Genomic DNA, 14,626 nt, shown 5'->3' with positions numbered 1-14,626 from the left:
TATTCAGTTTGCATTGCACTCCCCCAGAAAGTTTGCTTTGGTGAGCTGTTTCAAACTGCTAAAACAAACTCAAAACGAACTTCGTTTAGGCCTGATTTTGTTCAAAATGACGTCATATCAGTTTGTTCTTTGATCACGTTTGAAGTATACTGGGGCTACTGCTACTAATTTCCATCTTAATTCAAACCACAGGTTGCAAGGAAGTGTGAAAAAAATTGAGAGATGAAATTTGTATTTTGCTAAATGCTTCTTAGGACTGCAATTTAGGACTACGAGAGGTAATTTGCTAACTTTAGACATATTAATTAATTTTATTTAGCACAATAAAAATAACTTATTTACTGATGGTCTTTAATTGCTGTTTCATTCTGTTGTCTAAATAGTGGTCAGAATTATTGTTTTATTCTGTTTCTTGTAACATACAATATTTCTGTTCAAGAATACTTTAGCTTATTCACTGGATTTTGTAAAGTTATATTCTTCGTAAAACTTTATCTTTCTTGCTGAGTATATAAAGTGAAAGTGGAGTGTCGTTTGGCCAAGAATGGTGTCCCATACTCGGAATTTGTGCTTTGCATTTAACCCATTAAAGTGCACAAACACATCAGTGAACACACAGACACACACAGCAGTGAACACTAGGGGTGTTATCGATATATCTAGAATATCGATACACGTGAGTATCATGATATTTTGTTTAGCGATACTGTATCGATTCTCAAAAATGGAATATCGATATTTACAAAAACAAATAAATATAAAAATCATGCAAGACTCATGGTAGTTGTTTCATTTGAGTTCGTAGATAGCAGTCTTTAACTCTGAACTTAAACAGGACAGGAAAATACTAGCATTAAGGCAGGCCACTATCATTAGCGTTAATATAGTTCGCTGCCAGTAATGGAGGAAGAAAGAATTGTTCCAGTTCCCTCCTCAGTGTACAAAGCTAAATTGTGACACCATTTGGGCTTTTCTGGTAACATCCGCCCTGGGACCAAGGCGCGAGTGCCACCTTGGTTCTGCCGCTTGCCGTGTCCCGTGTGAAGAGACTTTGTGCGGGGCACAGGCAGGCTGGAGGATCGGCGTGCGGCTGCAGCATTCTCTCGTGATGGGGGCGTTTTGTGCAGTCGGGCGGTGCTCGTGTTGCGGTCTCTGTAGATAGATAGATTTTGAAGAAAAGAAAAAAACTATATTATAATGGAGCTGTAACAACATAGCAATGACCTTAATGTAACATTTCCCATTCAGGGCTAGCAAACTAACTTAATCCTACAATGGTGAAATTTGCAGGACGATGGAGGTCAAAGTTGGTGAACAGGTACTTGCTGCTGTGCTTACTGCTGATTGTTTTTTTTTTTTTGACATTAGGCAACCAGTGTTATACAGCCATCTACTATGTTAGACTGGCATCCAAAGTTGCTGGCGCTGGCTTATTTATGATATTATTATACATGCAGTACCACCATGATATCAATATAATTTTTTTAAATGGTCAATACTTGTATACTGCGACACAACCAAATACATTTTTCAAAAATCAAACCCATGACCTTGACATTGCGAGCATCGTGCTTTACAGTTTGCACTTGAGGAAAACGAAAGTGGAAAGTCCTCACCATGATAGAAATATAAACTTGTGTAAACGTGTGTGTGTGTGTGTGTGTGTGTGTGTTTGCGTGTTATTCTCTTTTTCTCCTCAGGCTGCCAGTTTGATCTACGTGGCTATTTGGTGTGGTGTGGTAGATGCTATGAATGTTAATGCATGGTTTCACACCACTGCTCTGCCTCCAGTTCTTCTCTTTCCAATATTCAGTCGAGTTGCTTTTTCTTTTCTTGATTTAGTTTATTGATCTCCTGATTTGTTAATATTTCATATTAACAGTACTGTATGTACTTTGTGTCAAGCATGCAAGTGGTAAACATGAAGGAATAAAGACTCGGGCACAGGATTCTGACACCTGGACAAACTGCTACGCATCAGGCTGCTACACACTCCATTACACATGCTCAAGATCACATGATGTTATCTCCATATGCTGAATTGTGGAGTGTTACAAACCCAATGAAACGATGCATTAGTATATCACAGACCTCATTTTACCTCCTCACGCTCTCTCTCTCTCCCTCTTTCTGTTTTGCCTCAGACGGTGATGGCTCCCAAGACCACCTGTTGCCAGTCTGCATGGATAAAGCGTGTGATAGAAGCGCAATTTACCTGGTCAAGCCTGGAGAGACAGAGGTACACGAGCCCTCCATTATTACTGTGTCACACTCTTCCACCCCACCACCCTTTCATCTGTTTGTATCTGCAGAGTCAGTAAGCTCTGAGCTGCTGTGAGGACAGTGACAGGACTGTTTTAAACATTGTCAGTCTTTTCTAAAACCAATGGATAGCTTCGAGAGATGGATCAGTGGTAGGGCTGGGCATTTATACAGATTTACTTATTTAATTTGACTCACAAGCTCTCAATTTGATTCAAGTTAATTTGATTCAGATTGAAAATTAATTTTTTCTTTTTTTAATAAATAAATACTTTTACTAAGCAAGGATGCACGTGATCAAAAGTGACAGTAAAGGCATGCATAGATTTCTGTTTCAAATAAATGCTGTTCTTTTAAACTTTATATTCTTCATAAAAGAATCCTGAAAAGAATTATTTCAGTTTCCACAAAAATATAAATATTAACTTTCTTCAATGTTGAAGTGTTTCTTGAAAATCAAATTAGCATATTACAATGATTTCTGAAGGATCATGGGACACTGAAGACTAGAGTGGGTAGTTGAAATCTCTAATTTCTTATCACAGGAATAAAATATTAATTATTATGAGCAGAGCTTGACAAATGCGGGTGTTAATTGCTCATGGCCAGTAACAAAGGGACTCCAACTAGACAGTTATTATTATTTGGTTGAATAATTGTAGTGTTTTTAAAAGGCATATGAAATAAGCCATATTGCAGTGTGACACTATGAGACTACAACTCCCATGAGATTAACATGCACTCTAGTGATGCACAGGTCAGGGTTTTTTCCAACCCGCGGGTACCGCTTTTTTAATGAAATTATTTGGCCCGCCCCACAAATAAAGTAAAGTTTCCTTACCCGCCCCAACCTGACCCGCAGGTTATGAGGCGGCCTATTGTAATTGTCTATTATTGGTCATTCCATATGCTCTCTCTGGGGCACCTGCACGGTTTAAAACACCAAATAGTTATGCTATGACAAGAACAAAGAGTCTCTCTCTTGCTCCACCCATACACGATAATATCGTGCATCGTCGATCGGATCTGATTTGCAAAATGACCATATCGCCCAACACTACAACATACAGTATATGGATTTTTTTGTTTTGTTTTAAATGACCCTCCGCAACAATAATGTGACAATTTCTTTACCCGTCCCAACCCGACCCGCGCATCACTAATGCACACCGTGTTGCCTTGCGCTTGCCCTGCTGCCCTGCTGGAGTTACGTTGTTGGACGCCGGTGGAGCTAACCCGGTGAGCTGACAACACATGAGAAAACCTGACAATGAAACCAAAAAGGAAGAAGAGACAGCAAAACAAAATACTTTTCAACGAAAAGTGGAAGTCAGGTTGAGAATGGCTGGTATATGATATGAGAGAATATTCACAACAACAAAAATGTGGCTAGTAAAAGTGCTGTGTGTCTAGTAACTTTGGAAAACCACTAGCCACATTGGCTAGTGAGCAAAAAAGTTAATGTCAAGCCCTGATTATGAAATATAATATAATGAAATATATAAAATGCACTCCTACGATCAGCACTGGAGCTCCTCAGGGTTGTGTTCTCTCCCCACTGCTCTTCTCCCTTTACACCAGTGATTGCACATCTAAAGACCCCTCTGTCAGGAAGTTTGCTGACGACACGACACTCGTCAGCCTCATTCATGTTTTTTTGTTTTTTTTTTGATTAATCAGAAAACCATTACTTGTTTTATCAGACCTACATTTTAAATGGATTTATGGATTGTGTGACATTGATTGATGGATTGTTTGTTCTTCCAATAAATGGATCCCATAAGGGGCATTCAAGAAATCATCTTGTATTCAAAGTATATATTATCCACTGAATATATGAAGATTAAAATTATGGTAATAGATTACAATAAAAGCAATAATAATAGTGGCATATGGTTATTTAGAGCTCATTGTGTTAAAGGGCTGCTGTGGTCTGGCAGCTCATGCTCTTTGCTGAATGTCAGCCTCACAGTAGAAGGCAGCGGTTATCTCTCTGCCCTCACACACACACACACACAATCTGCCTGTCACAAGCCTTTGGACCAGAGAGAAAGGGAACAACGTTGGACGGGAGACTAGGAGAGGGCAAGAATGTAAAGGGCGGGAACACGTGTCGGCTTTTGTCCGCCTGCCAGGGGTGCTAGTCTTCATAATCAGATATACTGAAAGAAAGAAAAGTTTGACTTTCATTATATTCCCATCTGTCCATCACTTTGTCTCAGTCCATTATTGGTCTTTCTTTCTTTTCTTCTCTTTTTTCCCCTTCCATTCTTTTTAGAGTACAGAAAACAACAAGCTACACTGGTTTGAATGCATTTATTCAATGCTGCCAAGTAATGCACAAGACTGATATAGACATAGCAACACACATGGTGTGTTGAATAGAGAAGATAGAAGAAAACAAACACTTGACAAAAGGTACAGAATAACAAATGGCACACTTGTGTTATAGTCAAAGAACGCAGTCTATGATTTAATTGGCCCAGAGATGTCTCTCTCTCTCTCTCTCTCTCTCTCTCTCTCTCTCTCTCTCTCACACACACACACACACACACACACACACACACATAGTCTGCTAAATAAACTCATTCTCTCTGTTTTCCTTTCCAGCTCATCTGCTTAATATTGAGAGTGTAAACACATGTAACACCACACTCATTAGAGTGATTAGAGACAGTGATTGTCATCACCCTCGCGCACATACACTTTTGGCTGGCTGTATAAATGGACACTTCAAAGTCACTTCTGTATTAATTAAAGGTTGTGTGTGTAGATAGGTTTTTGAATTTTAAAAATGTAAATATCTTTATTTAATGATGGGTTCACTATGATTAATCCAGGTTGATTTCCGAGCCAGGTTGATATTTCTGTTCACTTAAATGGTCCAAAGGTTTCTTTTCTTAGCAAATGATGTGAGTGTGGGGCAGGACTACCTGTGAAATGGATAAAAGGGTTGACCCATTTGGATTTTTTTTTTGTTTATTCCATTTAGTAATAACAGTGGCGCAGAAATTACCAACGGCAGCTTTTATAGTCACCATGAAATCTAAACTGGCAGTTCTTATTTGTTTATGGAATATTGCTAAGTGTATCATAAATTATATTTTTAGCATTAATATACATCACAATAGGTGAAGAAAAGACAATTACTATTTCTTGCTGACTTTAAATTTATCTTTTGTTCCCACCCCCCTTTGGTTACTGTTGCAAGCTTTACAGAATGTCTTATAGCTAGTGGTTGACTGATATTGTTTTTTTTTTTTTTACTAATATGTAAGAAATGTTAAATCATTTAAAATGACAGTGTATTTTTCACAAATAAACAAATATTTAATAAAAATATAATTAAAATGGAAGTAAACACTGTAACCAACAGGACACTCAGTATTCTGGGAAGTTTGTGTGCATTGGGAATCACTTTTTTTTCTTTTCTTTCAAATAAGCCAAGGTAACACTCATTTTGAAAATTACATTGAAATTATATGTTCATTAGTCATTCAAAGATTTGTTTAAATTATATAAATGCGTATTTGCTGAATGCTGATGGCAAACGAAAAAGTATTATAATGTTTGCCTTTCTATTACTAATAATATAAAAGCAGTCATTATAATACTTTTTGTATACATTTTAACTCCTTTGTTTTAACGCTCTATCTGATTATAAGACAGACTTCTAAAGACAACGGTGAAAAGAGAGAGAATGTGAGCACTATTTACATGCTGATATTTGAAAAACTGCAAATATCGGTTGACCACTACTTATAAGAATGAACTGGAAATTTGGAGATTTTCAGTAAGATATTTTCATAAAATAGTAAAAATATAATGAATCAAGATTAGGGATGCACCGATTGGGAAATTCTGGGCCGATACCGATACCGATGTTTAACATAACATCTTGGCCGATGGCCGATGCCGATGTTTTTTCTTTTTGTTATTTATTTCTTTTTTTGTGCCACGGAAACATACAAGTCTTTCGGCTCTTGATCACACTATCCTAGAATGAGCACAAATTCAATCAGACCAATTTATGAAACACAAACAACCTTTAATGTCACTTTCTGGTTGACATTAGTTATAACCTTATTTATGACAAGTTCTTTACTTTTGTGAAAAATAACATTCAAAAACATTTGACTGCTAACTAATCAATGAAAAGATTGTTTCAGTACATCGCCCAACAAAATTAAAAAAATGGTTTTAGCCTGATAAACAAAAACTTACTCAATGAGATTGTTTTCATGGCCCAATAAAACATTTTTTACTGATAAATAAAAAAAATACATCAAGTGTAAATGCAAAAACAAGTGAAATAAATAAATTATGCTATTAAAATAAATTGTTATTCATAAATACAAACATAAATAGGGCTATCTTTCAACTTTTTTCTTATACAGAATAAAACATTACAGTGTTTCAGAACTCAAAGGCTGGAACATGGGGCATCTTATAAAACAAAAACAGTACCTCCACTTCTGATCATTAATGACACATAAGTCACCTGCTGTATCTCTGGCCTACTTCTTAATAAGATGCATGTTTTTCTTTACAAAGATAAGCATCTCTGCCTTGTCACAGCAAAGCCTATTTCTCTTTTCATCCAAGACATGAGACACAGAGCTGAATAACCACTCACTCTCGGTTCTGGTGCATGGCGCACTAAGGTATTTGCATGCCATTTGTGCGAGTTCGGGAAAACGCAGGTCGTTATTTCTCCAATAACAGAGTGTGCTCTCACCTCTGGGAATAGTGGGCTCTGCCAGGAAAATACCCAGTTGTTGGGATACAGAGGTACTTGTCCTCTCTGGTCCATTTTCTTCCAGAATCTCCTCAAACACATCATGCAGGGAGGGCCCTGCTCTGTCGGATCGTTGCCTCTTGCGCTCTGTGTGATGTGCGCGCTCTCCATCGCGTGTCCAATCCTCTGCACCGGCAGCAGGCAACAGGTGTGCCTCAAGTATTTCTCGAGCGCGTTGTTTAACATCCTCATCAAAGTAACGATACTTGTATCTGGGGTCCAAATAGGTGGCAATGCAGAACATGGGATCGTACTGGATTTGATCGAAGCGTCTATTTACAGCCTCTAATAATGAGGTCTTTGTTGTTTTAACGCCATGGTCTGTGTCAGCCTGCTTACTCAGAAGACGTCTCAGGGCTGTCACAGAGGGGATGACATCTGCAGCTGATGCTAACTTCTCTCGTCAATTGTTCAAACGGGGAGAGGAGTGTTATAACGTTTTCAATTAATTGCCACTGGTGCGCACTGAGAGTGGCCGGGAGGTCGTAGCTTTTGTTCCAGCAAGCTCTCCATCATATAAAATGTACTATTCCAGCGAGTGGAAACATCTTGCTGTAGCCTTTTTGGTTTCATTCCCAACTGGATCTGCACAGCCTAGAGACGTGAATATGCGAGGGGTGAGTGTTTAGAGTGGCCGACGATTTTTCGGCAATTAGCCACAACATCGGTGAGGCTGCGCTGGCTAAAAACACCGTCATGAATTGCCAGTTGCAGTGTGTGCGCCATGCAGCCAAAACTAGCCAGACCATTGTCCATCATAGCTTTCGTCATATTCCTAGCATTATCTCTCATGACAGCATGCACTCTGGTTTTGTCAATTTTCCACGTCTGGAACATTTTCTCAAATGCCTCCGAGATAGCAGATGCTGAGTGGGTACCTGCGAACTCCTGGGAGTGCAACACTGCCTTCACCAGATTGGAGTCCTTATCAATCCACTGTGCCGTGAGGCTAAGCATGCTCACAGGGCTTACATCTGAACTCCATATATCTGTGGTCAAACTGATTGCAGCGATGTCGCAAGCCAGTAGCTCATGAATGTGCGTGGCCACAATGTTGTGGTTTCGGGGAGACAGACCTCGGCAAAGTGACGCCGGCTCGGCAGCGAATAGCATGGCTCCATAAACTTAATCAGACTCCGAAAACCCACGTCCTCCACTACAGAGAAAGGCTGGTCATCTAAAGCGATGATTTACATCACCTTGTTTGTTATTTGTTTCGCTTTGGCGCTGTCTGGAGGCAGCTGTTTGGCTTTCTCAAATGCCGTGTCAATTGAAGTCTGAGTCTTACCGAGGGTTTGCGCTTTCTTGGCGACTTCATTTTTCCGTTTTTGGTCAGCTTGCAGGTAATCGCTGTACACCGCCTCGTGCCTGTTTTTCAAATGTCCAATGAGATTTGTTGTGTTAAATGACTTTCTAACAGCCCCCCCCTCTTGAAATTTCAATGGAACACGTATGGCAAACTGCAAAACTGCAAAAAAAGATTTAAATGATTGCCTGGATTGTAGACATGGATTCTAGGCTCTGAAAGAATTTGAGAAAGGAATGACTTTGGGATAACCACAGAATTAAACTATCCCTTAAGCTGCAATGTAGCAAAGCGGCATCCATAAAACATGGTGTGAAAGAGTAAAGCAATAGATTGTCTGTGATGGTGGAAGTGAGCTTCTGTGTTCATGTGTATTGAATTTCAACAGTCATGAGGAAGTGAACAGGTGCTGTCTCTCTCTCAGCCCGGAATGTCTTACACTTATTTATTTCATTTTCATGTACTTCTTAATAGCAACTTTGTTTCCAGCTTGGCAGCATCAGCTGATTGTGGCAGGCCATGTATTTCATTCCTTTTTTCTCAGAGGAATATAAATAATATTTACACTCACTCTCATGGTTTACAATCTGAATTCTGCCTGCGCTGTGTGTGTGTGTGTGTGTGTGTGTCACTGTCTGGATATTTGCGTGTATCATTGAATATGTATCTGAAGTCACCTAAAGCGTCAGTCTCTGAGCAGTTTGTTTTATGGTATTGATCAGTGTTAGTGTGGATGTGGCTTTGTATCTGACTGGTTCTTTTTATCATGGCACCTCTAGATGATCAGAAGTAATTGTTCTGTGGGCAAAGCTACTAAGGGCTACATTTCCTAGACATCCATGTAGAGACATCTCCTGAGGAGGTTAGATTGGCCATTATCTGCTTAACCCATACAGGGCGCTGAGGCCTTCATTTAGTGTCTCACTCAGGCAGCTGGTGAATCTGTCAGCACTCATGCTGTCCAGCTCCCCTCGTGTCACAGCACCACATGCTCAGCTTGTATGCTGCCACTCGTGAGTTTTTAGTAAACCCACGAATTATTTAAATAGTTTTTAACATCATCTAAACCAGGGGTTCTCAAACCTCTCCATGAAGTACTCCCAGTACTTTACATTTTATATGTCTCCCTATATCTGACACACCCACTTCAGGTCTTGCAGTCTCCACTAATGAGCTGATGAGTTGAATCAGGTGTGATAATTGAGGGAGACATATAAAATGTGCAGGGCAGGAAACAGGACAGGTTTGAGAACCACTTATCTAAACTGATTAATGTGTGCCACAGATTTGAATATGGTAAAATGTGCTAATGGGAGCTGAGAGTGTTATCATAAATTTGCCAAAATAAAAGTTTTATCTGATGAGCAGTTCCTCCTAGAAATACAGCGCACAGAACTCAACAGAAAAAGCCACAGATTAGTGCATTCTTGTCATTTGCGAAGTGTTAAACATCCCCTGTGGTTACTAGGCAGTTGGTAAAGTGTTCAGAAGGTTTTCTAGGGCTTTGTGTGTTTGTGCTGCAGAGTTTAAGGTACAACTGTGGTTAATGGTGCATTGTGGTACACGACGAAACTGCAGTATGCATGCACTGAAATGTCTGATAGATCTGGATTCGAACCTTTGACTATTTTTGTGAAATGCTAGTTCGGTCATTCCTGTTTAATGTCATCTGAAATAATTCTGAAGAAATCCTCTGAGCTTTCCTCTAAGGGCACTGCGCAGGCCGAGTCATTAGCTCTTTCCTTAAGTGACTCCTGCTAATGTTCTCTACTTTAACATTCACAAATGCTAGTCTGTCATGGGACAACTTTTGTCATCCATTTTGCCTTTTTTTAGTCAGTGAATAGGTATTTTTGATTAGCTGATCTGGCACCACTGCAGTACGATGCAGCACCTGTTTTAGTTTATCAAACCTCATACACCTCTGAAAGACATTAATGCTATGGCTGTACATTTTATTGGTCAAACAATTCCTAATGTTATAAACAAACCCTATGGTTCACTTCGCACATCTTATGTCTGACTCTTGTTAAAAGTGATTATAATAATTCTCTGTTTTGAAAGTTTGTCCTGAAGTAATCGCATTTACTTCTCTTGAATCCTTAGTTATTTGTAATTTGTCTGAATAATATTCTATAAAGAGTGAAAACACCATTGGTATTAATGATTTCTCTCTATAACAGTGCTGGAACTGTTGAAATGAATATTGAAATGAATATTGGGTATCATTAGAATTGTATCGATTCCGATTCTTTTTGATTCCTAGTTTGATTCCTATGTTATTGAATAATGATATCAAACATTTAACCTGTGTCTCTTTTTTACAAACCATTTATTGGAGCTGAATACCATGAACAGAAATCAACAGGTTACATAAAAAAATGGACTCTTCAAGAGCCATTTGTGTGCAAAATAAAACTAGATTCAAGATAAATTTTTTTTTCCTCAATGGAAGTCGTGGTTCTCTCCTGATTCTAAAAGAAAAAACGAAAAAACAAAAATCAAATGTAATTTATGAATTGATGATAAAAAATGACTCCCTCAATATGTACTTGTTTCATTACTAAATGAATCTGCTTTCTTTAACAAATCTCTTGTATGTTTCAAAGACAAATATATTTTAACAGCCCCTTTTCGCCACCTACTGGCATAATGATAAATCTTCATTTGAAGTGTCAAATTACTTTCAAAAGGTTATTTACTCTATTTTAATCGCTACCATGCACATCATAAACACACAGTTTATATCTGAACTATAAACTTTTATTCCAGTACTTCTGTGATTTAGAATGTTTGTGGCTGAAAAGACTATGAAGACATCTTTCATTCATGACAGACGAACGCAAATTTAAATGTTCGAATCACACTGGTGTGATCGTACGCTGCACGTATAGACCAATAATTGATCACAACATTGTAATCGCACACGTCAAAGGTTGAGGAATGAAACAGACGAATCATTGTAATTTAGGAATAGAATGAGGGTGGTGTTTGAATCGTGTTCGCGATCTTAAAAAACTATTACCAAAGTGCTTTGTCATGTTGGTGGTGAGACCTCTCTTGCGACATATTTAGCTATCAAAGATATTATAGATTTTTTGGCTTCTGATTGCAAATGTAGGCAAACTTTGGAGTGCTTAGATTAGTGAGCAAGGTCCTGGTGGTTCGCTAGGTCAGGCCCTCACAGATGAAGAAGAAAACAAAAGTGCATAATCGATAGGTGGAATCGAAATTTTAATTTGATAAATTTAAATCATTCATCCTAAATAAAAGTATTAATGTAAAAATAAATATGGCTAAAAAATATGATTAAAGTACATTTATTTACACCTTCATGCAAATTACATTAATGCAAATTATTAGGAAACTTACCATCGCTCTAGTAATCCTGTGTTAACCTGTCACCTCACTGCAAGCTGCTAGTGCAACACTAACTAGATCGCTCCCACCAGTATCATCAACAAAGCTTTTTCCACTACAAGCTATGTACACTATATTTGTATGCACTCATGAAGTGTCAAAATGGTGCTTAAGACACTTTTTAACCCACCAACCCCCACCACCAGTCCTTGCTTCAGCTTTTATTATTTACAAATTAATCACTGCCTGCAGGTGACCTTCAGTTCTGGGCATTCTCGCAGGTGCATGTGTCTATAGTATTTCCTCTTCAGACATAAACACTGCATGCTGTAATAACAGCCTGTACCCCTCCCACCTTTCCTGCCATCAATACCTCTGATCTGACATGCCTGTCTCCTGATTCTTGTACCACATTTCATTACAAATTGTGCTTCTCTGCTTTAGGGAGGCTAATGAAGAGACTGTCTGTTGTAGACTCTGTTTCACACACAGGGAGGAATGGCATGCATTCTTCGTAATGCGACAAGCGATGTAGCTTTCTTTCTTCCTTTTTTTCTCTTGAAGTGTTATAAAGATGGCAGTTCATCAGACATCGCACTTTCATATCATCTGTCAGTGGCACCTATTGATGTAATAGCACCTCGTCTGGTGTCTTCCCGCCGTTGATCTCTGATTTTAATTTCTTGGCCTAATGAAGCTTCGCAGCTGGGATATGGGAGTGATGGAAAGCGTAGCTCGGCTAAAACAGGGACTTATTGCGCTTTAGTAAACAAAGCCACGGGGATGGAGTCTTGGCAATGCAAACGTGATGATGTCTCCCCGACTGAGGGAGGAAAATAGGCCATTTATATTCTGTGCACAGCATCTGCTCTAAAATACCCCATTACTTTTGCTAAGGAAAGGCTATCATGGCTTTCTGCATTAAAGAGATCATTCTCTCCTCCTTCCCCTCTCCTTCACTCTGGCAACAATGATATAGTCTAATTCGTTGGCATTTCAGCTGTTCGGTCACATGGTGTTTGCTGGGCTCATGTCGTCATTTACACAAATGAGACACTTCAAATGATGTAAGTGCCCATAACATGACAAACTGTCATGTGTGTCATGAACAAGTAGAGCAATAACCTATAAAACTGAAGTAATCGCTGGTGCTGAAGTATCCTATCATCCTTAGTGTCTAGAAGCTCAGGACGTTCCAGTGGCATTAATGCAGGTCTCTCCCAGTTGTGTTCAGCCAATAAACATCTTGAAGCAGGAAGCCAAATGAAAAATTAGCGTGTTTTCTGTGGTAGTTGGTTAATTACAGAGTGTCTCATTATCCTGGATGACACTGATTAGCTTCCAACTCTTTTCTGTTTGATTGAACATAAGTTTTGGTTGATTGAGTTAATCAGTAGAGGAGCTGATAGATGGATGGGAGGCTAATTCTAGCAGAGTTACCTCTCTCTTCAGCAACAGGCCCGTCCTACCACACATTCACCATAAATTAACTGTTCCTCTCTTTCTTCTCAACTCCAGGCTTTCTAATCGCTCCTCTTATCCATCACACACACTCCGAGTTGCCAGTTGTAGTTTTAGACATGCAAAAGTGTTTTTTTTTTACAAGTCATGCCACATGTTCACTAGGGCTGTACCAAAATATTCGATTATTCAGTGGGTTGGCATTTGTTTTTCAATTTTGAGATTCGAAAAATCTTTTTTTTTTTTTTAACACCTGGTGAAACGGTTCTCATTCGCCTTTGTATATGAATCGCCCATGAGTGAATGTCTTGATTCAGTTCATCTGGAAGAGAAGACAAAAAGTAGGAAGACCTCAGCTGTGTGGGAGCACTTTGAATTGAGTGAGGACAAGACAAAGGCAGTGTGCCAGATATGCGATTTGAAACTGGCCTACCACAACAACACATCAAGTTTGAAAAATCACTTGAGTTCTGTAAGTAGTACGCATATTGTAAGTATATTGTTGGTGTAAAAAAAAAAACTGCTTTTATCTGACATGTTACGCAGTCATTTTACACATGATAAAAATGTGCACTTAATTTGCTTGGAAAATATTTGCTAATATGGCAATCATAAAAAATGCACAGTAGCCCAGCTTAATAATAATTTTTATTAAGAGCCCGCATGAGGCACGCCACTTCTGGCTCTTGCTGTTCTGTAGTTGATTAAAAGTGTATTCATTCTGAACGTTTCGCGTCTCCATATTGCACCAAAATGCGACACTGCACTACCTTGGGTTCGCAGAAACACGCCCACAATGCAATGAATGGTTCTCGACATAATAAAATGCAAACAGACACACAGAGACTCCTGCCTTTATTACACTGTCTACTCCGGACACAACAGTTGTCGCGCCGTGCTGCAACAGCTACAGTCTGTCTACACAGGACACACCAAAGCGACCGTGGAAAATCATTTGAAATTTGTATCAATACGTCATACATAGAAAGCAGCAACAGTTTACTTTCGGGCGTTTGTCAGCCACGCCACACGCATCCAGTGTAGACCGCATAATAGGTTCTATTGTATTTTGCCGCACCGCTTGCGTCAGGTGTAGACATGGTGTTAGAGAGAAGAATATGTTCAGCCCTGTCCCTACGAAACTTTGAATATGTGGTGTTGATTACTAACGAAGCTTAGAAGGTATTCGGACCAGCCCCAATGTTTACCTGATCAGCCTCAATGAACTGTCAGGTTGACGTTCACCACAAACAGGATGATAAATGTGCAGAGTCTTTGTTAGAAAGGCCTGACTGATTCTCAGATGATGGGAAATTCTCTCTCAGTTGTATGGTGGCTTAAAGTATAATCTGTTTACCAGTCTTATTGGTCATTGATTTAAAACCTGTTTGCATTTACTGATAAGCAGGACATTTTGCCAGTCACATCCCATCGGGCTT

General features: G+C 39.1%; 1 protein-coding gene across 3 annotated transcripts in view; it reads left to right on the top strand.

The window, feature by feature from the left end:
* The window catches only part of LOC132107703 (T-cell immunomodulatory protein-like), a 203,699-nt gene that overhangs the window by 83,165 nt on the left and 105,908 nt on the right, over positions 1-14,626 (top strand). For all 3 annotated transcript variants that reach the window (XM_059513876.1, XM_059513868.1, XM_059513860.1), the window contains one exon: positions 2,145-2,239. In XM_059513876.1, coding sequence (XP_059369859.1) covers positions 2,145-2,239 — 95 coding nt within the window. The remainder of the gene's footprint in view (positions 1-2,144; positions 2,240-14,626) is intronic.

The sequence above is a fragment of the Carassius carassius genome, chromosome 2 (assembly GCF_963082965.1).
Source record: "Carassius carassius chromosome 2, fCarCar2.1, whole genome shotgun sequence".
In the NCBI taxonomy this organism is placed as follows: domain Eukaryota; kingdom Metazoa; phylum Chordata; class Actinopteri; order Cypriniformes; family Cyprinidae; genus Carassius; species Carassius carassius.
This window is presented reverse-complemented; position numbering and strand designations above follow the sequence as displayed.